The sequence below is a fragment of the Phytophthora sojae genome (assembly GCF_000149755.1).
Source record: "Phytophthora sojae unplaced genomic scaffold PHYSOscaffold_2, whole genome shotgun sequence".
NCBI lineage: Eukaryota > Oomycota > Peronosporomycetes > Peronosporales > Peronosporaceae > Phytophthora > Phytophthora sojae.
Genome location: NW_009258116.1, coordinates 11,562,559 through 11,587,142, shown reverse-complemented (window position 1 = coordinate 11,587,142; position 24,584 = coordinate 11,562,559). Strand labels below are relative to the sequence as shown.

General features: G+C 53.0%; 5 protein-coding genes across 5 annotated transcripts; 4 read left to right on the top strand and 1 right to left on the bottom strand.

Annotated features, from left to right (window-relative positions):
- Positions 1-1,942: 1,942 nt before the first annotated feature.
- PHYSODRAFT_258466 (hypothetical protein) lies at positions 1,943-4,104 on the top strand (the record flags this gene model as incomplete). The annotated part of the gene is made up of 7 exons (XM_009523477.1): positions 1,943-2,030; positions 2,069-2,590; positions 2,660-2,925; positions 3,163-3,276; positions 3,305-3,481; positions 3,532-3,886; positions 3,929-4,104. 7 exons carry the CDS (start codon positions 1,943-1,945, stop codon positions 4,102-4,104), a joined length of 1,698 nt encoding a protein of 565 aa, XP_009521772.1.
- A 2,464-nt stretch (positions 4,105-6,568) lies between these two features.
- Positions 6,569-7,276, top strand: PHYSODRAFT_483483 (hypothetical protein; the record flags this gene model as incomplete). Its single annotated transcript, XM_009523476.1, has 1 exon — positions 6,569-7,276. A coding segment is annotated over one exon (708 nt), but the record flags the coding sequence as incomplete, so codon positions are not given.
- A 5,189-nt stretch (positions 7,277-12,465) lies between these two features.
- Positions 12,466-13,107, bottom strand: PHYSODRAFT_327380 (hypothetical protein; the record flags this gene model as incomplete). Its single annotated transcript, XM_009523475.1, has 2 exons — positions 12,466-12,615; positions 12,832-13,107. 2 exons carry the CDS (start codon positions 13,105-13,107, stop codon positions 12,466-12,468), a joined length of 426 nt encoding a protein of 141 aa, XP_009521770.1.
- A 4,308-nt stretch (positions 13,108-17,415) lies between these two features.
- On the top strand, positions 17,416-19,531 carry PHYSODRAFT_297739 (hypothetical protein; the record flags this gene model as incomplete). Its single annotated transcript, XM_009523474.1, has 3 exons — positions 17,416-17,892; positions 18,076-18,854; positions 19,165-19,531. 3 exons carry the CDS (start codon positions 17,416-17,418, stop codon positions 19,529-19,531), a joined length of 1,623 nt encoding a protein of 540 aa, XP_009521769.1.
- A 1,910-nt stretch (positions 19,532-21,441) lies between these two features.
- PHYSODRAFT_258511 (hypothetical protein) lies at positions 21,442-24,263 on the top strand (the record flags this gene model as incomplete). Its single annotated transcript, XM_009523473.1, has 6 exons — positions 21,442-22,078; positions 22,533-22,833; positions 22,909-23,377; positions 23,531-23,789; positions 23,861-24,150; positions 24,219-24,263. The coding sequence occupies 6 exons, from the start codon at positions 21,442-21,444 to the stop codon at positions 24,261-24,263; spliced, it is 2,001 nt and encodes a 666-aa protein (XP_009521768.1).
- Positions 24,264-24,584: the final 321 nt, after the last annotated feature.

Genomic DNA, 24,584 nt, shown 5'->3' with positions numbered 1-24,584 from the left:
TAAACTAGAGCGGTTAAAAAAACCTGGTACACCGACCTCTTTGAATTTATATTTTACTGTATGAAATTTTGGAGTTTATAAATTATTATTAGACAAAAGTCGTCCATTTTACCTCAATTTAGTAACATGTCTCTAAAACGAGGTACCCAAACTTATTCTATGGTTTACCTAAATTAAGCTAAATTGGGGCGCGAAGTGTTGTCAAGACTGATGTGACGACGCCTCGCCAAGCGACCGTGTGACGCGAACGCGTCATCAGTGAGGTCGGCGTGACCTTCACTGTGTGGTACCGCAATCATTCAGGTGATTACGTCACGGTGATTACGCCATGATTGTGGGTACAGGATTGTGGGTGCAAGATTGTGGGTACAAGATGGGCATCGACGTGGCGTTCTCTGATTGGATAAGGTAACTGTGTATCCAGTAGATAATCCAGTAGGGTGTATCCAGTATAAGGTATCCAGTAGCAGGCTTAGAGGTAGCACGCGGTTGCGAACTAAGGACCTGGATCGAATCACTTTGCATTTTGCCAACTACTGCTCAAGTGTTCTTCCTTTTCAAAGGACCCTGGGTGAATGATATTGGGGTCGTGAACGCTTAAAATAAAGCGCCTCGAGGACCCTAAAGGACCCTGGGATGAACGTTCATCCGGGTCGTAATATATATAAACATCGCAAACCTACTTCCCACACCCCATTCGCGCACCTCATACCTGATTTCACATCAACTACCTCGAAGTAACCACGAACCTCTTCTCTTCATCCTACAACACACTTTCTTCTACCATCTCTACACTCCTTTTTCCAACCTCACTACCACTTGTCATATCTTACCCCCTATCTATCCAACCATCGCCTTCTTTTTCCCTATCCTACAACCCACTTCTCACCACAATGATATTCTCACCCAACGTCGTTTCCTTCCTCCCATTATATTACATACTCCAGCCTAGGTTTTCTGGCCGGAGCCACCAACCTTCTGCCCGATCGGTGTGAACCCCGGGCGGGAAAGTCTGACCGGAGTGGTTTCGTGCGGGTGGAGCTGCGAGTGGCTTGGGGTGAGGCGAGGTTAGCATTTGGCTGTGAATGGACTCGGCAGACCTGGACGTGTAACTCCGGGGCGTACTGTACGTACGTAGTCGACATTTCCTGACGATGGGTAGTACAAGCACCACCCGTCCTGGCACAGCGGAGGACGCAGACCGAAGCCAAGACCCCCAAGTACAGCAGCAGCCCCAAGCGACCCAGAACGGACCAACACTGTCCTGGGCGAAGTAACCCCGGCATGGTGATTCCGACCGGAGTCTTGATCCGAGATGGCTACACTCGAGGACGTGGATTGCGAGACAAGTACGAGGATCCGGGACCCGGCGAAGGCACGCCCAGGATGCGGATCAAGCAGCGACCCTGGCCGAGTCGCTAACTCAAATTGCGACTCTGGCCGGGTGTAAGTCTGGGAGATACGATCAAGGTATCCTCAACTCAAGATGTTTCCGACCGACCAGGCAGACCGACCGAAGATGGGTAAGGATCCCATGGAACGTTGAAGGAGGTGATTTGTACCCGCGACTCTACACTGGATTTTGGCTCGGCCGGGATGCCGACGTCAACCGCGGTATAGTGAAATCAAGTGAAAAGCAGTTATTTGCTCTCAGTACATTGTGGGACTGGTGCGCGTTTGAAGTCGCCCAGGGTTGAACCGTACCCTGGATACGACTCGTTAGTTGACTGGAGTAGTGACCCACCGTCCGAGGGTCCGAAAGAATAAGTGACGGATATTTGTATTTGTGTATAACTCTGTATTTGTGGTTATCGTCCAGAGTCGTAGGGGCTACGTTTGGAAGTACGTATCGCACCCCGCTTGGAAACCCAACCGTGTACAACAACTCATCAACTCTGAGCTCCTTGGTTCGAAGACAAACGACCCGAGAGGGATTTTCACAATGAGGCGTCTGTGGGAGGCGCCGATGCCGGGCGGAGGGTCGAGTTTCGGACTCCTCACCGCCCGGGCCAACAGCCGGATGCTCGCGCGTCCGCCCGAGAGGAGTCGCTGCCGTCGGCCCCGGAAGAGAAGTCTGGCCAGGACGCGGATGCGCCGCCGCCACCCGAGGAGAAGGCCCCGGCAGAATCTCAACTGTCGACGGTTCCCGCCCGAGAGGACGCTCCGCCCAAGTCGCTGGCGGATTGGCCGCTGGGTCAAGACGCGGCCAAGGAATACGTCGCGGCACAAGTTTATCGGTGGGAGCAAGTTCGGTCTGAACGTGTGCTCCCGCCGAATGTGGAGTACACCTGGCCGGAATCTCGGCTGGCCACGTCCAAGGACCTGGCGGCCCGCGCGACTCTGGGCGGCGATGTTCAGCCGTGCGTGCTGGAGCTCCGCCTGGACCGACACGACCTGGCCACCGCCCAAGATGCCGTCGCGGCCGAGATCTCGGTCGCCGCTTTCACGCCGAGGGAGTGTGTCCCGATCCTGCAGACACTGCTCTTCGAAGCCGGCTCCCAGTTCGACAACTTGGTCCCGGAGTGGTTCAAGACGCACGCGTATAAGATCGCGCCAGACCTCGTTCGGAGTCTGGCCGGAGACATCCAAAGTCTCCTGGCAGTGGAGCTGATCGAGTAGCGAACGCTGTACATCGGTGCGTCGTTCAAGGCAATTCCAGCCTTGGAAGTCGAAGCAAAGTCTGGGCAGACACCTGCTCTGGACTATCATGCGGAGGATCAGGACGGAGATTTATTGATGAACGCTTACGAGGTCAACCTGCTCGGCCGGAACTACGTTCTGCGCCTGCGCGTGGCCGGCATTCGTTCTGCCAGGAGTTCAAGCGGGTCCTCGGCCGGAGAGCCCACGACCAGCGACGGCCAACCCGCGCGGAATCCTCTCGGCCAGACACCCTGCTTGCTTCGCTTCCGTCTGAGCTGCCATCATGTGCGACGTCCTCCCAGGCAGATTTGCCGGAGGTGCCAACTTCGGACCCTGTCCCGAGTTTGGTTGGAACCTCAGATGAGTCGGCCAGGGGCGCGATGTCCGGGTCGCTTGGATCAAGGAGCAGCTCATCGGCGTCTTCGTCGTCAATATTTGCGCGTAGCGCAGGATCGCACATACCAATGGTGACATCGGCCCCGGCCGGAGAAACGGCAGTGATGCCCGGACCCACTTGTCCAGGAAGACATCCAGCGAGTCCGACTCGGACAGTGTCTGGAGCCGTCGCCGCAGTCGTCACCGACGCTCGTCCAAGCGGCCTTCGCAAAGGTGGCCTTCATCGCGTCGCGCAAGCCGGTCGAGCTGTTAACGGAACTCATGGAAGTCCGGCCGGACTGGGTCTTCAATCTCGTCCGGGGTCGCTGAAGCTGCTGTGGGCGCTCTGCATCAGGCACAGATGCTAAACAGCGGGATTGAGAAGCTTCGCGAGGCTTTGGCAGCAAAGGAGAAGGCTGACCAGGAAGCTGAAGTCCTGCGTGCTTTCGCCGAAGCTGCACAGCGGGTCCGCGAGGCGGCGGAGCACGCTCAGGAAGCTGCCGGGCTCCTGTCCAGGATGTCCCCGTCATGTCGACCGCGGAGACCGTAGTTGTCATCCAGGCGGCCAGCCTTCAGGCCGCGAGAGCTGAGCGGGAGCGCGTGGAGGCCGCCGCTGTGCAGTGGATGCAGCAGCAGACTGAAGCCGACGCAAAGCGCGAGTCTGAGCGAGCCGCCCAGGCTGCGCGTACCCAGCGCGACCTGGAAGAGAGTCGAGCGGTGCAAGCGGTCATGAAGCAGGAGCTCGAGAACTTGCGTGCGACGTACAAGAACATGCAGATGTTCCAGGACGAGCAGATCCGCAACCTCCGTGCGACTGTGGCCGATGTGCAACCCGACCGTGCGACAACCGACCCTGATTTGGCAATTCGCGGTAAGTCCGGACGAACGGACCCTGAACGGGCAACCGAATCAGGTTGCGTTATCATGGGAAGGGGCGATTGCGACCGTGCGCGACGGACTACGGCCGAGTTCGCGGAGTGGAACGCGACATCGCCCTTGAGGGATGCTGACGCGACGCGACATGAAGGAGCACGCTCGGAGACGGAGAGCGACACAGCCAACGACTCCTCGCCCGGGCGCAACCTGTAACCCCGTGCAGGCTAAGTGATGTCTGGGCGGAGTTTTGGTCGGGCGCTGTCGGCCGAGTTGAGTCAAGGCTGGCTGCTCAGTTCCGACAAGGCACGGACAGCCTGGCCGAGCTGGGAACTGTCGAGCGTGACTTACATCATGCTTGCCGCAGCGACGACGAAGCATCCCAACTGATGCCGATCATCAAAGAAACCTATGTAAAGGTTGCCCGAGCTGAACGCGAGCGTGTGGTGGCCTTAGCGGCTGAGCAGTTGAGGCAGCACCAGGCACAAGTCGAAGAGCAACGCGAAGCCGAATATGCTGCATGGGTTGCTGAGGTCAAGGAGACCTTGACCGTACTCCAAGCGGCGTGCAAGCAACGACTGTACGAGATTAAAGCTGGGTGCGATCGTAAGCTCCATCGGAACACAGAAGATTTCCAGAAGGATCTGACACACAACCTTCGAGCGACATCCGACCAAGTGCAACATGATCTTTCAACATTCTCCCCTGATTGGGCAACTCAAGTCCAGAGTGCAGTCAGTAACCCTGAATGTGCAACCAAGCCTGACTGCGTAACCATGGGAGGCGCCGCCTGGGACAGCCTTGCGACAAGGCACGAAAACACTGTCGAAGTCGAGTCCCAACCAGGCGCAAAGGCTCGCGATGATTCTGGATGTAACTTCACTGAATTTGGCGAGTGCCGCTCAAGCCCATCATGGGGGCTACCAAGCAACTCTCCTGTCAAGCGCCGACGATGTATCCGTTGAGGGTATTTCAAGTGGTGGCCAAGGCGTAGACCACGAGTCCCTCTTCTCGATGAGCTTGTCTACCTACGGGTATGAAGGTTGTTCGGGCGGAGTACCTGCTCGCTTGGAGCCTACGCCTGGGGCGCCCTCGACTCCCTTGTTCAAGCCAAGTTCCGAGGCCTCGTCGCCGAGTCTGGGACCTCTGCCCGAAGCTGTAGCGTCAGTAAAACCATCGTCGGAAGCCCCTTGTGGCCCAGATATCGAGGTGTCTGGTCGAGACGCAGGATCAAGTGGGGTCTCGGGTGGGTATGATGAATCAGCGGTGTTGCGCAGTCTGAGCGGAGACGTTGCAGAACTTGAAGGTCCGGGCGGAGTCGCTGATGGTGACACGAATCTGGCCGAGTCTCACATTGGTGTCATAGTGGACGAGCGATTGTACGTCGACCTGGACGTGATTGAGATGTTCGATGAAGTGGCTTCTCTAGATGACCGCATTGATTGGTGGGAGCGCTTTGTGCACGCGGCCGCACAGAATCGTTGGACGTCGAAGATGCGGATCCGGGAGTTTGCGGTCAGGATGCCACCAACACCGCGGCACTGGTATGGTCAACTTCCCAAGCACATTCGGCGCGACTGGAAGCGGCTCGCGAAAGAGTTCAAGAAGCGATATTGCAGAGATTCCGAATCCCGCCTTGGCAGGTACTTCACGCTCGAGACGACTTCGGGCGAGATGCCATGTCAATGCCTCTACCAATTTAACGCGGCGGCGCTCAGAGCTGGCATCAAGCTACACTCTTTGAAGATCAGTCACAAGCGGCACATCCGACTGTTCATCCGGAAGCTGAACGATCCTTGGCTGAAGTCCATCTTGCGAGATCAGAGAATTGACTACGTTCGGGAATTGGAGTGGGTGCTGACACGTTACGAGGAGTCTAGCGATTGCGGTTCAGATTCGGACGAAGATGTCCGCCCAGGATGGTATCATCCCGGCGATGAGGATTGGCATGCGGACAGAGTGCGCGTAGAAGCAGTCGGCGCTAGCAGGCACGACAGCCGCGTCGGAGATGCTCAGCCCGGTGAATTGCGAACGGTTTCGTCTAGTAATCGCGACTCTGACCGGGAATTCCCGGGCGAAGTAGTGTTGAAGATGGCGATCCTGGGCGCACGTTCGGGAAAGGGGCGTCTCGCCTTGAAAACTACTGAAGTGGTGCTGGGAGGCTTGGCCGAGAAACGTGTGAACCCTATGGACATTGATTGAGCTCGAGACGAGGCAGGGTGCAATTCGGGCGAAGTGGAGGAAGGTGATTTTTGGATGTCTCCCTCCTCTTGGTTACCTACTGTAGCGCCGTAGAGCGCATTCCGGCCGCTAGCGATAGCAAGATCGGCTTCGAGGCGCCGACTCACAGTCGCGCTGCTCTAGCTACGTTCTAACACAGCTACCGAGCCAGGCCATATGGTCGAAACCATCGGAAAGGCCTCCATGTTTCCCTCCTGTCCGTTGGCGACTGTATCGCCCATGGAGCGCATTCCGGCCGCTAGCGATAGCAAGATCGCCTTCGAGGCGCCACCTCACAGTCGCGCCGCTCTAGCTACGTTCTAACACAGCTGCCGAGCCAAGATATATGGTCGGAACCGTCGGATAGGCCTCCATGTCTCCCTCCAGTCGGTTGGCGACTGTAGCGCCATGGAGCGCATTCCCTGCACGGCCGTTTCTCCAGTGTCTGCGCCGACTCTAAAGTTATCTCCAGCGGTTTCAGCGTGTTCCGATTACGCCGGACATGCAACAAGACCTGATATGGTGGTACACTCCCCGCCTGAACGGCGTGTCGCTGGAATACTTCAATGCTCTCCCAGCACCCGACATTGTAGTCGAAATAGATGCGTCCGATTATGGTCTCTGTGCGCTGGATGTATCATCGCAAGTGGCCCTCACGTACCAGTTCTCGGACAGCGAACGTGCCTTGATTGCGGCTTTTAAGGCTGGTACGCCCAACGGCTTCGACATCAACTTTCGGGAGCTGCTCTCGTGCGCTTTCGCGGTTCACGCATGGGGACGCCGGTGGGGCTCCGGTGCCTCGCGCAACGATCGCCCACGCCACGTTCAATTTCGCATCGACAACACTTCTGCGGTCGCATGGCAAACCAAGCTCGCGTCCTGTAAATCACGCGCTCAAGTGATTATCCGGCTACTTAACTGGTGGGAGACTTCGTTCCAGCTTCGGTTTTCGGCGTCGCACGTGGCCGGCTCTGACAACGAACGCGCCGACACTGGCTCCCGCATTGCCGCTAACCCATCGTATGCGGTCAAATTCTCGTCACTTACTCCCGGATGGTCGCCGGTTTCGCCGACTGTGGATATTCAAGGTCTGATCGATATCTGGCAGCGTATCTCCGAGCGCACTCCGTTGCCGACTCCACGTTCGAGCAATACCGCCGAGCCTTGACCAAGTGGACGATTTGGACGTCCCGCCAGGGCATTGCACCCTCGCTTTTGGGCATGCCTCTCGCTGCTCAAGTGCAGCACATCTCGGATTTTATTCTCTACGGCTTTCGGTATGGCTTCGGGTCCGGAGGTCCCATTCGCAGCGACTCGATCATGGCCGTGCTCATCGGTGTTCGGCACTTCTTCGCGGCATCCGGACATGACTTCCCGATCGCACACCCGCACATTCGTATGCTGCTCAAGGGCATCAGCCGTCTCGATTCACCTCCGCGCCGAAAAGCACCAGTGTCAATCGGACTCCTCGAGGTGTGCTTCCGCAACCTTTCAATGACTGAGCCCTTCGAGCAAGCCCTCTGGAGGCGGGCATGTGCCTGGCGTTCTTTTTCCTTCTTCGGCGATCGGAAATCGTAGCAATTACTGGCGGTTCGTTCAAGTGGTTTGCTGTTCGAGCTCAAGACATCGCGGTTCTGGATGCGGAAGGCCAGCCAACCCTGTCCCCATCGAAGGCACAGTGGGTGTGTATGCGCCTGATCGGCTCCAAGACAAACCAAGGCGGCTCTCCTACAACGAGGATGTTGTCGCGCTCGGGACACCCATTCTTGTGCCCCGTGTTGTCCCCGTGTTTGATGCCTTGATCCTTTTCCAAGTCCGGAAACACCTACCCGCTGATATACCGCCTGGACCGCTGCGGAAAAACCGGCCTGCATTGCGACGAATGATGTGTCAGAAGCTATCACGCGGGCGGCTACCAGTACTGGCGATGACCCACGCTGTTTCAGCTCCCATTCTGTACGAGCGGGCGTAGCAACCCACATGTACCGAGCTGGCACGGATACACTCACGATCCAGTTTCACGGCCGTTGGGTTTCCGATGCGTTCAAGACCTACACCAGACTCTGCAAGGGGTCGGTTGCTACTCTGGCGGCAAACATGGTAACAGGCCGCGGGGCGATTCGACGTTGCATTAGTGTGGCTGATTGCATGACCATTTGCGGGTACCGCTCTCCTCGTCCCTTATCGGACTGAGCTGACGGTCATCCATAAGCTCCCATTAATGAAACTTCTTTTGACCCCCAATGTAGTGGAAATACTACGTATTAGCACTATTTCGGGGGAACCAACGACATCTGCTGTGTGGTGGGGCTGTCGTCGAGCTCGTTGGAGCGAGGAATCGCAGCGGAGATACCACTACCCCAGCTTTTTTATCGTCTCCATCAAACTCGTACGGAACCGATCCGCACGAGCAGACGTAAATCTTGACGACAATGAGAAGCATCCCAAACCGCATACAATGGGTTCATAATTATATGGGACTGCGACACTTGGCAGCAGCACGTCGACTCTCACCTTTGGCTGTATCTTACTTGCTCTGACGGCAGTATGCCTCCGTCACAGTACATGCCAGGCTTGGCTAAACCTAGAAATCTCGCAAATTTTGTTTTTTGGGGCCATCGACCGCTTGTCGGCCACATTATGAGACGCCAACGGGCTCCTGTATTCACTTGGCGGTATTCTAGACGTGATGGGGACTACATACAGCGCCTCGAAGGCTTACGGAGCCTCGTACCAGCTAAGCTTGGCTAAAGCTAGAAATCTCGCAAAATGTTTTTTAGGGGGGGGGCAGCTTGACGGCGACGCTATGAGACGATTGGTGTCAAGTCGTAGTAAAGAAGCGGCTAAGCCATGTACCAACGCGAGCGGGGTGACCTGCTAAGATCCGGGGCCGCCAATCAGTAAATTGAGCACTAGATGTGCGCCACAGTGGAAGGTTTTGAAGGCACAGTTTTAAGCATCCCACGCGACACCAAACCGCAATTGTTCCCTTGTCCGATATGTACAGGTGAATTTAAAACAAACGATTCAAGCTCATTCGCATCAAGATTGCAGACAAACACTAAACGTCGGAGTATAACACAATTTGTGGAGGTAAGTCATGCACTTAATTTTTCATCAGCACCTGTGCGCAGCCTGGGATTGACGGATGTACATTAAACAAGATCTTTACTATCCAAACTTGCAGGTATTGCATCTTTAAGACCCGCCGATGAGGATGCCCTTACTTAAAGCTGTTTAAACGTCTTTTGACCTCTCGTCTGAGGGAGCCAAAAGCTTGCTATATCCAAGTAAAATTCGGGAAGGTCGAGAGCGCCGTCCCCCGGCGGACACTGCAATCCTAAAACTACTTCTTTTATCCAATCAATCACCGTACACTAAGGTTAGGAAAGGCATCCCGGTACGAAGTCATTATAGTGGCGACTTCGTTCCAACAAGTCCAGTAAGGTCTAGTGAAGCTAATTCACGCGTTGTCCCACAGGGAGGAGGGCTGACATGGAGCCTGGAGGTAAAACGATTAGGCTAGGCGACACTAAAGTAGAATGATTGAGCTAGAACACACGAGTAGGAAGCAGCGTTCACACTTTAATCAATCTCACTTCTCAATTTTCCTTCCAAGCAACCCCTCTCTTCGCTCAAGCTTCGGCTTCAAGCAACACTCATCTACTACCTCGGTCTAGTGACGTCTCGACCTTTGACTTAGTCGCACGTGTTCGTCCATCCAAGCTTCGATACGTCTTATAGTGGCCACACAGTTGGGGAGCTCAGCGGACATTGTCAAGTTGATTTGCGGGAGTGGCCATATAATTGGGAAGCTCCACATAGCAGTGCCACGGGGTTTTGGCTTTTTCCACGAACGCTTTCGTTTGGTGGGTAGTTCGTATGGTTGCGCTCTCGAGGGGCACAACGGAATAGGAGCTCCTGTCAGTGGGTCTGTGGTTGCTAAACCACAGACCTTCACGCGAATCCCTATCTCGTCATTGGAAACACAGGAAGATAACGTCTGATTAATGCCCGTTAAGAGCGCTTGATCAACATCCATTTCTGTTGATCTAGTTAGCGTGCGTAGTGCAAGCGTAAGTGTAAGACACGCGAATTTGGGTACGTAATATTGGCTCCGTTGCTATTTTGGGTGTATGTCATGTCTCTGACACATAAGAGTGGTGCCACTGAATTTATACAAAACCCTATGTGTCCAGGTTTTCATGTCTTGGTACCCAATATTGGCTCCGTTGCCATTTTGGGCTCTCTGGCCCGTCTGGCACATGGGAGCGGTACCACTGAGAGCAGTACGAACCCACCGGCGAACAGGTGACCAGACACTCGTTTCAGAACGTTTTTTGCTGCGAGACATGATCACTATGAAGGAGTGGCATTCCCTTTCGAAGAAAATCGAAAGACGACTAATAAACTAGTTCATGGGGCAACTTGAATGTGACCATCGCACTGCGATTTTAACGAAAGTACGGCTGATGAACATAGATTATACCTTTAGCTCTCGCCTGGGTAATGCGGTTGTTCAGTTTGGAGATGCGACTGATTTTGGTGGGCAGCACTGGCTCTCCGATGGATGTGTAGTAGCCGCTGCACATCACGTTACAGAAGAGATGCAAAGCAGGGGTCACTGTAACGGAGGCGTTAATGAAATCATTGCCGCCAATGCCGTTCTGTTGAGTGCCTTGGACGAAAATGAGCGAAAGCGAGCCCTCGACACAGAAAAAAAAAATATACTTAGCAAAGGTATGAGTCGCCGAGTGTTTTTGTTTTTACTTCTCGGTACACATCGAAGTGGACGCTAGGCATTGGTGCGGTGTCATTTTAGATTTTAGAGCATGTACAATCTGGATTTACGACCCCAAACGAAAGCGTGACTACTTTGACGAGGTTGAAGTCATTTTTCGTCGGTTTGTGATGCTTTCATTGGCGTCAAGATTTACGTCTGCTCACGCGGATCGCTTCCGTACGAGTTTGATGGAGACGATAAAGAAACTACAGTAGTGGTATCTCATTTAAAAAAACAGACCCTAACAGGTCCTAGGATGAACGTTCATCCGGGTCGTCATAAATAGAGAGAGTGGTACCATCGGGTTCCTCGTATACGAAAACCTATATGTCCAACCATATTTACCACTCTTCGCACACCTTATTTCCACACTTTATTTCTGTCCATTCTACAATTCACGACCACTGTCATTTACACACACCCAACCTACTTACATATTAACCAACCTCTTATTTATCAACTACATACAACGCCGTCACTCTAATCTACAACCCACTTCTCACAAACCTTTTGCAACCTCATCCCCAATCTAATTATCCTTCTCCCATCCCATCTCCACAAGCCAACCACTTTAAGCTTACTCTTCAACTACCACCTTCCATATTTCCATCCAACAATACACTTTTCATTGTAACTCTCATTAACATCCGCCAACATTTTTAACCTTCCCACTTCATCCCCATCAACCCACTACATATATCCTTCATCACACACATCGTTGTCACACTTTTGCAACAACCGCAACTCAATCCAACCATCACCCTACTTTTCCCCACATTGCAATCTACTTCATATTGTTCAAACCATCATTCCTCATTTTATTATTCTCTTCCCACCTTGTATCTACCAGCCCACCACATATATTCATTCTACCTTGCACACCTCATTTACACACCCCAGCTTTGCCCTAGATATCGATCAACATTTCTCACCACCACTTCCAATTTCATCTCCCAAATATGTCCCTCTTATAATCATATCAGTCTTTCTTTATACACCCCAATTACACACTTCACCGTTTCCATCACATCGATCGACTCTGCATGTACCAACTCCATATTTTCCTTTATATCCTACGACCTCATCCTTAACGTTGGGCATCATGTCCGCGTTTCAATGTAATACATGTCCTAAATCGTTTTTGGAAAAATTGCAATTGGATGGCGTGCTTACTAAAAATGGGCAATCCGAGAAATTTGCTCAGAATGTGCATTCAGCGACGCCGCAAATACATGATTTAGGGCCAATTCAATCGGACCCGCTGAAGCTGTTGGGGCAGGCGGTGGCGCGGCATGCACCGTTTGTCAAGAAACTTTCATTGCTGCGGGGCTGCCGTAGCTTTAGCGTCAGAGGAAGACGTAACAGACTCACAGAGTCTCAGCTTAAGATAGCCCGTTTTAATTCCAGAACGTACGAGTCCGTACACCTTACGGACTTCAAGAGTCAACCCTTAACTCTTAACTGTGTGAATCTCAAACTGAATATATTTCCCTTTATTGCGGCAAAGCCGCCTATGGTGTGAATGTATCCGGTTCATTATCTAGTATAGTGAACCCTTCCGATAAGCAGGAGACTCAGTAGTTCTTGGTGGCGTCGGCGGTCCTCTTCTCGATCTTCTTGACGCTGACGACGCTCCGCTTCTCGGTCTTCCTCACGTCGCGCTCGTCCTTCTTCTCGGTGAGCGCGTTCTTCGTGGCATTCCTCCCAACGTACGCGCTACCGCTCTTGTTCAAGTGAAAGTCGCATCATCGCCTTGAAACGAGCGTCCGCGTCATCGTCACTGCGTGCACTTTGCCCACGCCTGTGGTCAATCGGTCGAGCCACATCTAGTTGCGTAGGTATTGACGCTGTCATGCTTCCTGTCGACGGTGTTGGCACTGGTGATGGCGTTGTTATCGTTGCCGTCAGCCGTGGTGGGGGAGTTGACGGTTGGCCTTGACCGGTGGAGTAGGGGTTGTGGCTACTAAATCTATTGCTGCCTCTGTCGCAGCATCTTCCCCGTCGCCCAAATCTGCTCGACGAGTCATCTCCAGGCGAACGCGCTTCGCCTGCAAGACGTTCGCAGGAATGCTCAGGTCGTCCGTCGGGATGCGCTTGCGGTGCAGTTTGGCGAACTTCCGCTTGAGCGAGTCGGTGGTCCTATCGTCGCCCACGTAAGCAGCGTTATGGAGAGATGCAACGTAATCCCATTCATCACGTGACAGAGGTAGATGCATCTCAAAGCAAGTCTAACAGATTGGCCGTTTCGGCATCCGAGAAACCAGCACCTCTTGCCCGCTGCTGGCGCTGTGGTTATACATCAGCTGCTTGGCTAAGCTGGGTGAGAGAAGGCTCGAGTAGTTGCTGCATCGTAGTTAAGAGCTAGAGCGAAAATTGTAGAATAAAGCATCTTCTAGCGCAGCGGCAGCAACAATATATCTTTAGCTCAATGTACCTCCTGTTCTGAGGCGGTCCGTACCAAATACACTTCAAGCTCGCACGTCGATGAACCTCGGACAAATATAGTCATTTGGGTCGAGGTGCCCCCCCCCAAAAAAAAGGGCCTTGTACGGCTGTTTTTTCCTGCAGAGCTGGACCAGATTTGAGGGATTGAGGCTTCAGGAGCGACCCACTACCGAAGTTGTGCGCTGGCGCCGCAATCGTCCATATCGCTAGATCAACTTGCTTGCCGGTCGGGCCACAGACGAGAGCACATACCGAGATATTAGTCGGATCACCAGGCCTGGTACACAACACCACAACGTCATATAAGTGTACTTCTAGATCATTGTTACAATACCAAGTACACGCTCTCGCTAACCTCCACAACGCGTTGGGGCTCAACCAATCGTCTTCGCATCATGAGCACCATGGTGCACAAGTCCTTGGTCATCCTTGTCAGCTTGGGCACGTTCGACAGGACTGCATATAGCTCGTATCGCGACGACTTGATCTGCAAACTTCCGTTCAAGAATGAAGGAAACCACGAGCGGTTGACACGCGACACTTTGAGGCTCCACCCGAATTTTCAAACCTGTTGGGCGTTTATAATCGTCCTTCTATTACCGCAGACGAATCCCAGTCTATCTTCCCACCAGCAATCTAACAGGAAGATGTGCGCAATAGAGGCAATACAAAAAGTCATATGCGAAGTTTGAATGGGAAGCCAAGTTTGCTGGATATTATGTCCTGCAACAATACTTATTCTGCAGGATACAGAATACGGGGCTAGAGGGTTTAGCTGGGATTGGTTGATAGGAAAATTGATTGCTTGCTTGATAGGAAAATGTTGTGGGGTGCACAAATCATAGGTGTGTAGAGGATTAAAGTAGTTGTTTGGTGGACATGAGGTTGTAGAATGATGTTTAAGTAGGGGGATAGGTTTGGACATGGTAGTGAGAAACGGGGTTTAGGCTTAAGAAAAAAAGTGGTTGCTTGGATGTAATTAAAAACAATATTGGATGAAGTGGGTAAACAATTTTGGTCAGTATATGATTGGAGCCACATCGTCACATATGACCTACCAATAGGCGAATGTATGATGTTTTATGTAGTTTTACTATGTATTCACACATCCAATCAGCAGTTACAATATGCACTATATTAAGCTCAAAATGGGCAGACACTGGTGCGAAAAAACAACGGCTTGTGATAACTTCTCCATGCGTTTAGCGTTTATGCTAAAGTGCCTAGAGAACATAGATCATACGTGCCGCGATGTTTAGACCAAGCACGAGACCAATTGGCTGTGAGCGAAGCGAACGTGGCACTTCTTAAAATGGAGATATAAGACTCTGTTCTTCACCGTATGACTCTGTTGAATGCCGAAAAATAAATTGGCAATATCGGCCAAATGTCGCCTCCACGCTTTGTGTGCTTGGCTTGTTAGCGTCCGGCTCACGAAAGTAGATATCATTACGAAGTCTCCATATACCATGAAAAGCTATGGAAGTATGCACCCTCCAAAGCAGCAGCACTTCCTTCTGATGCCGTCTCCAATCTGCTCTGAGACCCCGCGGCTTGGGAAACAGCAGTAGCCGCCAATCTAATTTTGCAATAAACGCTTGACTCCAAGGCTGCCACATTGTCTGCCACACCTCATCCAGTGCTGGGCACGAAAAGAAGCAATACTCAACTGTTTCAATTGCAACGCATGATCTTCGAATACACTGCTGCACGGTGGGATTCAGCGACTTCAAAAAATAAAGTCGTGACCCGACGATAAGATCACCAAGGAAAAAGTATTAGCATCACGTCGTGTATAACAGGAATGACGCATCTTCGAAGCCACTTCCACTCCGACGGCGTCGAGTGGATTGAGGGCGTTGGACATCCCAGCAAAGTCATTGGATGGGTGCCCACTTCGTCATCAGCTTGCTGCAAGATTTTCAAATCTTGCTTGCAAAGGTGGGGGAAATATCTGGTACCATTTCCGAGTGGGATACCATACGTCGGGGGAATGGTTTCACGTGTGGCAACACTCATTCCACCATCCTCTGGCCGCGGCAGGACGTGTTTAAAAAACTTGTGTTAGTTGGCGATACAGCAGCAGTATGTATTCAAGCTCAATTTGCGTTTTATGCTGATGCTCGAGAAGTTGTGATACCTTGCTAATGAAATCGAAAGCCGAAGGCCATCGACGAGAATCATCCAAAACATCAGCAAGACACCACACGTGCCTGGCTGAGAGCTCGCGACACAATCGTCTAAACTTGATAGAACCAGTCCCAACAGGCACTCGCTGAGATTCAGTCCCCACTTGAAAATCGGACATTTTACTCCAATATATTGAACTAAATAGTGCATATTGTAGCCCCTTGGTTCTAGTGATGCGAACTTGGGATTGACGGGGCCACGTCAGTTTATTCCAGTCGCGAAGCACCTTACGCCACCATATATTGGTAGCATCGCTGCTCGCCATCCTGGTGGACGTGGAGGATCTTGAAGCAGAAAATCTCCAGACCATGGCCGTGAGTACAGATCATAACGAAGTCTCAATAGCTCTGCAATAGGTCGGTACCACACAACCTCTGGGTCGCTATCACGAGTTTCTAGTGCTTGGACAACTTGCTGAAGCAACATAGAGTGCTAGCGCTGAATGAAAACTGCAATTTCAGGCACACCAATGCCATCTTTTTCCTGCGTTTGAAGGGAACTTCTTGCGAACGATATTAATTCCCGATCCGACGCCAACGCGATTGTGAAGTATGTAGCGCATGACTACACTCTGCCACCGCTTGATGAATCGAACTGGGAAATCAGTTGTAGTTGTAAAGTACCACACCAAAGATAAAATAATAGCTTGAACAACTAAACGCCGATCCATTAGGGTTCGCGCTCTGCCTTTCTACTACTGCAGTCGAGCCATTAGCTTATGTTCAAGCTGCGCTGCTAGCATGGATGACGTATCTGCATTTCCAAATGGTATGCCGAAGTACTTGACGGTATCACCTTTGCGCAACTACCGAAGAGGTCCCAGTATTGGAGAAGAATGACGGTTGTTCAAGCTAATGATCACACTTTTCGATTGGTTCAATTTGGCTCCGGATCCAGTACAATAACACTCTACAATCTGGAGCTGCTCTTGACGGCGAGCGACATCTAGAGAATAATACAGTATCATCAGCGAAACATGCCACAGGGATCGAAAGTGAAGGTCAGCAGCGATACCTAATTCTTGATGTTCCCGAAGCAAATTACCCAGGAGCGCTAACGATAAAGCAAACAAAAACGGCGATAAGGGGTCGCCTTGTTTGACTCCTCGAGTTGGCTTTAGAGAATCTTGTGCCCACCCATTTATCATCAACGAGCACATCGAGTCCCTTGTAAAGTAAACGAATCCACGATAAAAAAATATCCACCAAAAGCCTTGACGCTCCATGACTTTGAACAGATACTCCTGATTCGCTCTGTCGTATGCTTTAGCAAAGTCAAGGAAGGCTGCCACACCTTTGCCGCTGCGACAGCTCACCAAGTGCCGGAGGTCAAGAACTAGCATTACTTGGTGGTAAATCGATCGCCCAGGTATAAAACCTTTTTGATCAGGGTGAACAAGGGTAGGCATGAATGGCTTCAGCCGATCTGTCAACACCCGAGACAAGGCTTTGACTTCCACCGGTATTAGTGTAATCGGTCTAAAGTTCCCGGGGTCTGCACGGTCTCCTTTCTTGAGGAGTAAGGCGACGGAAGAATATCGTTGGTGGGGACGAAGTTCACCCCGCTCTAGTTGGTAACAAAAAACGATCAGCAAAGTTTCACCAAATAAATCGGAATCAATTTGATAAAAGGCAGGTGTAAATCCATCCGGACCTCGCGCTGAGTGAGATCGCATGCTTCGTATCGCCTCTGCAGATTCACCGGTATTCAACTCAGCATCCAAAGTTTCTCGTGCTTCAGCCGACAGTGTGCGATGGATTGAGTCAAGCCGACGGCGTTGTGCGGCTTCATCTGGCTGCGCTTCTTCTTCTTCAAAATAGCTGCGATCAGCTAATATTTTGCCCCAGTGCCTCTGAAATCCCTGTGTTATAGCTGGCAGGCTGATACCGATGACGAGTAATGCGGGTCAGACAACGGTGATTCCTGGGGTAAGAGCGATGAACTTGCCCGTGGAAATGATGCATCCGCAGCCGGTTGCCGAAGCCGAACGAGATCCGAGTGCGCTTGCACTGTTCACGAATCCACAGGGGGTCTGGAGCAATCTCTCGGGGACGTGGACGAGGCCACCTGGACGTGAGTGGAATGGGAAGTATTGGGCGGAAAAGAAGAAGGCGCCGCGTAAGAAACCTGTGCCACCACCTGAAAGCCGAACAGACGAAAAGAAAGCAGTTAAGAAACCGAGGTTGAAGAGAACGCATGATTCCAGCGACGACGAACCTATTGTCGAGCCGCGGAAGAAGGAGCTGAAGGCGCCAGTTAGGAAGGTGGCGACGGCGACTGACCAGCAGTCGGCCAGAAACTATCAGCCACGAGGGAACTTTCGGCTGGATGCAGCTTCGCCGCGATGCTGGCGGTGCGGCCATGTAGTGAGCGAGTGCACGAACGAGCAAGTGTGCTACGCGTGCAAGAAGACTGAACACGCCGCGAAGGAGTACCCAGACGGAAGCCAGAGCGAGGAATGAAGTCTACCTGCAGCAGAAACGGAGCGCGAAGCCAGCGACCGCGGGAAACGAGCAGCGAACTCAGTAGCTGGGATACGGCGTTCGCAGACAGCAGACTCCCCAGGACGGACAGTCCAAGGACGACGAGGTGGTGAGCGACGAGAGCAGGTGGCGCGTGGCAGCACCGAGACGGAGAACACGAGTGCGGAGTCAAGAACGAAGACGGTGTTGATGGGACACGAGGGGCTACGAGTGGAACTAGTGGTGGCTACGAGCGTGGTGGCGGTGATGGCTGACGCCACTACGATGATGAACGAGGTATTGGAGGAGCTGAGGAAGGACACAGCAGCCCGTGACAGCGATCGTGCAGCGCGATACGTGGCGACTGTCCGACCTACACGTGCAGCGGAGAAGTATGTGAGTGATGATCGAGAGCAACAAGAACGAGACGAAGACGAACGTACCCGACGCGTGGAACCGGTGGCTTCGGCTGGAGAGGGCGCGGCAACGACGGAAGTGTCGACCACTGGAGAAGACGCGAACGGCGCGAACGGCGCGAACGGCGCGAACGGCGAAGACGACGAGCGACGACGTGACGGAAACCAGCGTCGCTGCCGTGCGACTCGCCCGACGCCAGGCTCGCAAGCGAGATGGCGCCAAGCGCGCCAAAGCACGAAAGCAAGCTGCAGTACGAGAATAGGAGCAGCAGCAACGTGCGGCACGTTACGTGCCACTGACGAACTGGATCGACGACGACGAACTGATGTTGACGAAGCTCTGCGCGAACTCGAAGTCCGACGGCAACGACGGACCGACGGTCGAAGCGCTGACGAACCTGCAGAAACACGAGAACCAGTGTGGTGCAGCGAGCAAGTCGACGAACGGAGGTGTTGACGAGCAATGACGATGATGTGACGTACGTGGAGGCGGACGATGGCCTTCCCACGGCGACGATGTAAGTGTCCGACGTGCAGCGAACGGTGAAGCTGGTCGGCGGGGCGAGGACGAACTGGATGGCGTATGGCGACCGAGCCTCGTGCACGGCGCCCTGGGGGGCATTGGTGGCCTGCTTCTGGACGTGGTGGGCATTTGGAGGTTCATAATGACAAACGTGTTCGGAGAGACCGTGACGGTGGACCCGTGCATCGTCAAGGGCTGCGACGACGAGTTCCTGATCGGCGTGGACTTCATGCGAAGCCACGAGGCGGGCATGGACTTCAAGGAGAACGAGCTGCGACACAGGGAGAACGAGCTGTCAACCGTGATACCGTTCAGAACGTTTGAAGGCCCAACGAGTGGACGCATTGCAGCAGTTCGAGTGGCGAGGAAGACGCACCTGACGCGCCGCTCGGTGACGCCAGTTGAGGTGGTGGTCGTGGCGAAAGACGGCGAGAAGGGAGGGTTTGTTCCGACTACGACGTTAGGGTCAGTGATGTTGGTCGCTACGGTGACTGAAGTGCAGAATAGTAAAGCGTGGATCCCGGCGGTGAATGGTAGTGATGGACGAGTCAAGTTGCCTTCGAAGAAGATTTTTGAACTTGGGTGCCGCTGGATGAAGACGTAGCTGTATTAGAATTTATTGGAGAACTTGATCACGCTAAACTACGTTGTTGGCTTGACGAACTTGGTGATGCCGACACGCCGCTTGATGACGAAGACGATGTCCAGATTGGTGTCGAGGACGAGGAGGGCAGACAGCTGATGATACGTCTGTTGCGAGTTATCCGAGGGTTGATGGTGAACACGGGTGCGTGTCCGCCAGCGACCAAGGTGCAAGTTGAACATCACATTGATAGGGGTGACGCTGCACCTATGATGCTCAAACGGCGCCGACATTGAAGAGGGCAGTGGAGCATGGGGTTTTTCCTGTAGTACTGGTAAGGAAGAAGGACGGGGACGTGCGTTTTTAGATTATTGCGCTTTAAACGGCATCACACGCAAAGATGTATACCCGCTGCCATGAAACTCTGGATGCCCTTGGGGGTGCGGTGCTGTTCACGACGCTCGACCTCAGAGCTGGCTATTGGCAAATTCGAGTCGCACCCAAGGACAAGGAGAAAACTGCTTTTACGACGAAAGGTGGTCTGTATCAGTTTGTTCGCATGTCATTTGGTTTGACAAATGCACCATCGACTTTTCAACGACTCATGAATAGTGTTTTACAAGGGTTAACGTGGGTTACCTGCCTAGTCTATCTCGACGACATCGTCATCTACACGAGAGGAGGGATTGAGCAGCATCTATTGCAGGTGGCATGTGTGTTGTAACATCTGAAGGACGCTGGTCCGACGCTAAAACTGAAGAAGTGTCACTTTGCGATGAGTAACATGGAGTACCTGGGGCATGAACTATCTGCAGACGGAGTGAGACCTCTAGATCGATTGGTGAATGCTGTACGTGACTTTCCGACCCTGTGAATGCAAAAGAGATCAAGAGATTTGTGCATCTCGCTGGTTATTATCGACGATTCGTGAAGAACTTCGGCACTTTGATGGCACCGCTGACTAAGATGCTACGAAAAGATGCTGAATTTGTGTTGAAAGAAGCACAGGAGCGCCCGTTTGATGAAATTAAGTCGATTTTAACTACGAAGCCTTTGCTGTTGTATCCTGATTTCCGGTTGTCCTTTCGACTAGTTACCGATGCAAGTGTGGTGGGGCTCGGAGCTTGTTTGATGCAGGATCGCAGAGATGGCTACCAACCGATTGACTACGCTAGTAAGGTGCTGAGTGAAACGGAGTCGAAGTATTGAATCTCGGGGTTAGAGTGTTTCGCAGTGGTTTGGGCGGTAAAACTCTTTGGACATTACCTGTACGGGCGCAGGTTTACGATCGTTACTGACCATGCCGCACTTAAGTGGCTGATGATCTCGCTAAACTTGACGGGAAAACTACACAGATGGGCGCTGTTGTTGCAAGAAATGGACTTTGGCATTCAATACCATCCGGGGAACACTAACGTAGTTGCTGATGCTCTATCTCGAGCCCCGAGCCCCAGCAGTGATCCTAACTTCGACGGGCAGGTGGAGACGACGACGCCGGCAACATGCGGCGGATCTTTAACCAGCAGTAGTTGCGACGATCACGACGACGGCGGTCGAGATGCCGGCAGCCGAGGTGACGGCAGTTGTGAGCACGATGGAAGACGAGCAGCAGCCGAGCGGAGGTCCTGATGCCGTGGTGGACGAAGTACTGCACAGCAGAGTCGACGCACCGACGCCAGACGAAGTTTCGAGGCCGCTGACACGAGCAGCGAGACAAAGAGCCAAAGAATCGTAACGCCGAGCAACGCACGACGACGACGCAACGAGCGACATGGTGCCGACGGAGGCGACACCTGCACCACCATACAGCACGATGGCAACGCGAGCCACGACGGAACCGGAGCCGAGCAGCAGTGGAGGACGAGCGCGACGACGGAGCCGTCGTGACGATGATCATGGAGAGCGGAGAACACGATCGGTAGGACACGAACATGATGCTGAAGCCGTTGGACCCGTGCATGAGCAGTACGCAGTGGCAGCAGAAGACGTACCACAACGGAGGACTCGACGACAAGTTGCCCACACTTGCGCGACGGGATGACGACGGCGGTGTGCAGACGACTGAAGTGCGGGAGACGACGAGTGTGACCACGACGCGGTCGCCCACAAAGCCGAGTCCGACAACGACGCAGAGGCGCACGATGGCAGCGGCGGCGAAGACGAATGCCGCCGGCAGTAGCCAGCCAACGAAGAACGGAGACCCGACCGTGACGAACGTGCAGCCGAAGCCGACGGAGATGCTGCGAGGAACGACGAATGCGCAGAAGGCGACGGTGGAGCAGCGCCGACTCCCAACGTACCAGGAGTCACCGGCAATGACTCTGCAGCTCACCAACGAAGCCATTGCAGCAGCGCAAGCACGCAGTCGACTTGTGCAGAATATGATGACGGACGGAGCACATCGAGGCATGAAGGTGACACAACAATACGGATTAGTGCTCATCGACACGAAGAAGGGGAAACGAATCATCTTACCTCCGGAACTGTGGCCGATTGCATTCAAGGAAAGTCATGATTCGGTTTGGGCAGGACACCTGAGAGCACCGCACACGTATGAGCGGATTGCACGTGTGTACAGGTGTCCTGACCTACTGCAAGAAGTGAAGAGGTGGGTGCGAGGGTGTCAAGACTGTGGCAGCCGCAAGGATCGCCCACGGGAGGTTATCCCACCGCTACGAAGCAGGGCCTCCGAAAATAGCATTGTCAATAACATTATTTCAGAAAATAACAATAAATTACGCATTTCAGCGGTTCAGCCATCTACCGTGATAATTTATTGATGTGCTTTGTGATATTACATAATGTATGACACTTACCTTTATATAATAATGTTAGCGCTTTACCAGCCATCTTCTCGCTTCCAGTCGTTCAGAAGAACTGTAATCACTGGTTGTCTGCGTTGCTAGTTGCAGCTCATTTGGCAGCGCTCACTTTTCAATTTTCACTTCTCAAGCCTCCAAGACCTCATCCAGCATGGTTCGCGCTAAACGCCCCCCTCGCCCTACCTACGCGAACTCCCAAGTCTCGGGGTTTTACTTCCGCCCGTGTCGCGACGAGAACGACGAGGTGATTCTCGAGTATTTCCGTTGCCGTTGCGGCACGGTTCGGAAGCAAACCCATAGGAACGGGTACTCCAACGTGATGCAACATATCAGGCGGGAGCACCCTGACTACGAGACTGTCATGCTCGACGCTACGACGGCGGAGACAGGCTCCCTCGTGAACTTCGTCCGCCACTCGGCGCTTAACCTCCACGGCTGGATGGTTTGGATTGTCATGTGCAACCTGCCACTCTCTTTTTGTGAGAGCCGAGAAGCTCGGCGGTACGTGTATGCATAAGGTCATTGTGTTTACATTACTACGGAAACTAACAACTTTACTTTATGGATGTTATTCAGCTACTCCAGCCTGGACCCCATCTCGGAGGAAACGCTGCGGGCTGGCATGGACGGGGTCGTCGTCTCCGTCGAGCGTTCGATTGCGTCGGAGCTCCCAGCACGCTTCGGCATCATGCTCGACGGCTGGACACACGCATCTAAGCACTACGTCGCCGTGTTCGCGTGCTATGAGGTGAACGGCTGTCCCAAGACAACGCTTCTCAGCATAGCCCCGCTGCTGGACGCGCTTGACGACGATCTCTCCGCGCAGGGCCATCTCGAGTTTCTAGCGACCATGCTGCCGCGCGATTACGGCGTACAGCTGGCGCAGTGTCGCTTCCTCGTAGCTGACAACTGCGCCGTAAACCGGCGGCTGGCAACTCTTATGAGTGTGCCGCTTGTTGGTTGCGCAAGCCACCGCCTGAACCTTGCTGTTCAGGCGGACATGGCGTCGCATGAGGAGGAGCTGGCTGCTGTGCAGGCGCTCATGGTAAAATTGCGTACTCTCACCCAATCTGCCAAACTACATAAAGCGCCAATGTGTATGTGTGGTGTGTCAATATGTCTCTAACACAATTTGTGTACTTTTGTAATTTTTTTACAAAATAGGTTGAAAACGCCACTTCGGCCTGTCATTCGCCAGGACACGCGCTGGAGCTCTACGTTCGAGATGGTACGGCGCTACCTCCAGCTCTTCGAGTTTCTTGACGCCGAAGACGACGACCTCATGGACCTGCTGCCGCCGCCGGCGATGAACAAGCGACTGCGGGCATTGTACCAGGAGCTGTGCGACATCGAGTCGGTCTCGAAGGCCCTTCAAGGCCACGACGCCGACCTGCTGGACGTTCGCGAGTGGTTCGACGAGCTGATCGCTGTCAAGCCACAATATGCGCGCTACATTGGTAAGTTTGTAACTGTTGAATTTGTGTTTAATATTTTTACTAACAATTCTATAATGGTTTTTATTTTGCAGGGCCTCGGGCCAACATTGTGCACAACCCAGATTTTGAGGCTGGGTGTGTACGCGTTCTCCGCGGGAAGGCGCAGCGGCTGACGCGTGCTGAAAAGGCCGCTTTGCAGCCCTTCGAAGCTGCCAGACCGGACGACGCGGCCGCGAGTGAAGAGGAGGAGGATCCAGCCGCGTCGTTCGTGGAGCGTCTTCGGAAGCGCCGGCGGCTTGCACAGGACCGTGTCAAGTATGAGCAGCTGAAGAGCATCCCACCCACGTCGAACGTGGTGGAACGCTTCTTCAGCATTGCTCGGGTGACGTTTGGTCATCAACGACACGGCCTGCTGCCACGCACGCTTGAGACGATTTGTTTCTCCGCCAGAATCGGTCGTACTGGGATGCAACGACTGTGGACAATTTGAGCTAGATGATAAGCTAACTGGTGTCTTGTTAATAGACTTCATGCTTTTCATAATGGCATTATTTATTGTGGTACGTTGGGGGCAATGCCATAATGTACTGTTGTATTGGTAGGAGCGTCAGGGGATAATTTATTCAGCAACGCCCAACCTACTAAATAAAAATGCCATATTCGGAGGCCCTGCTACGAAGTCTACGAGGAGGTGATGTGTGTGATCGGTGGGCCTTGGATGTGGCAGGTCCATTCCCACGAGCAGGAGGTGGTGAACGCTACGTTATTGGCGCAGTGGAGTATGTTACTCGATATGTGGTGACTGTAGCTACAGAA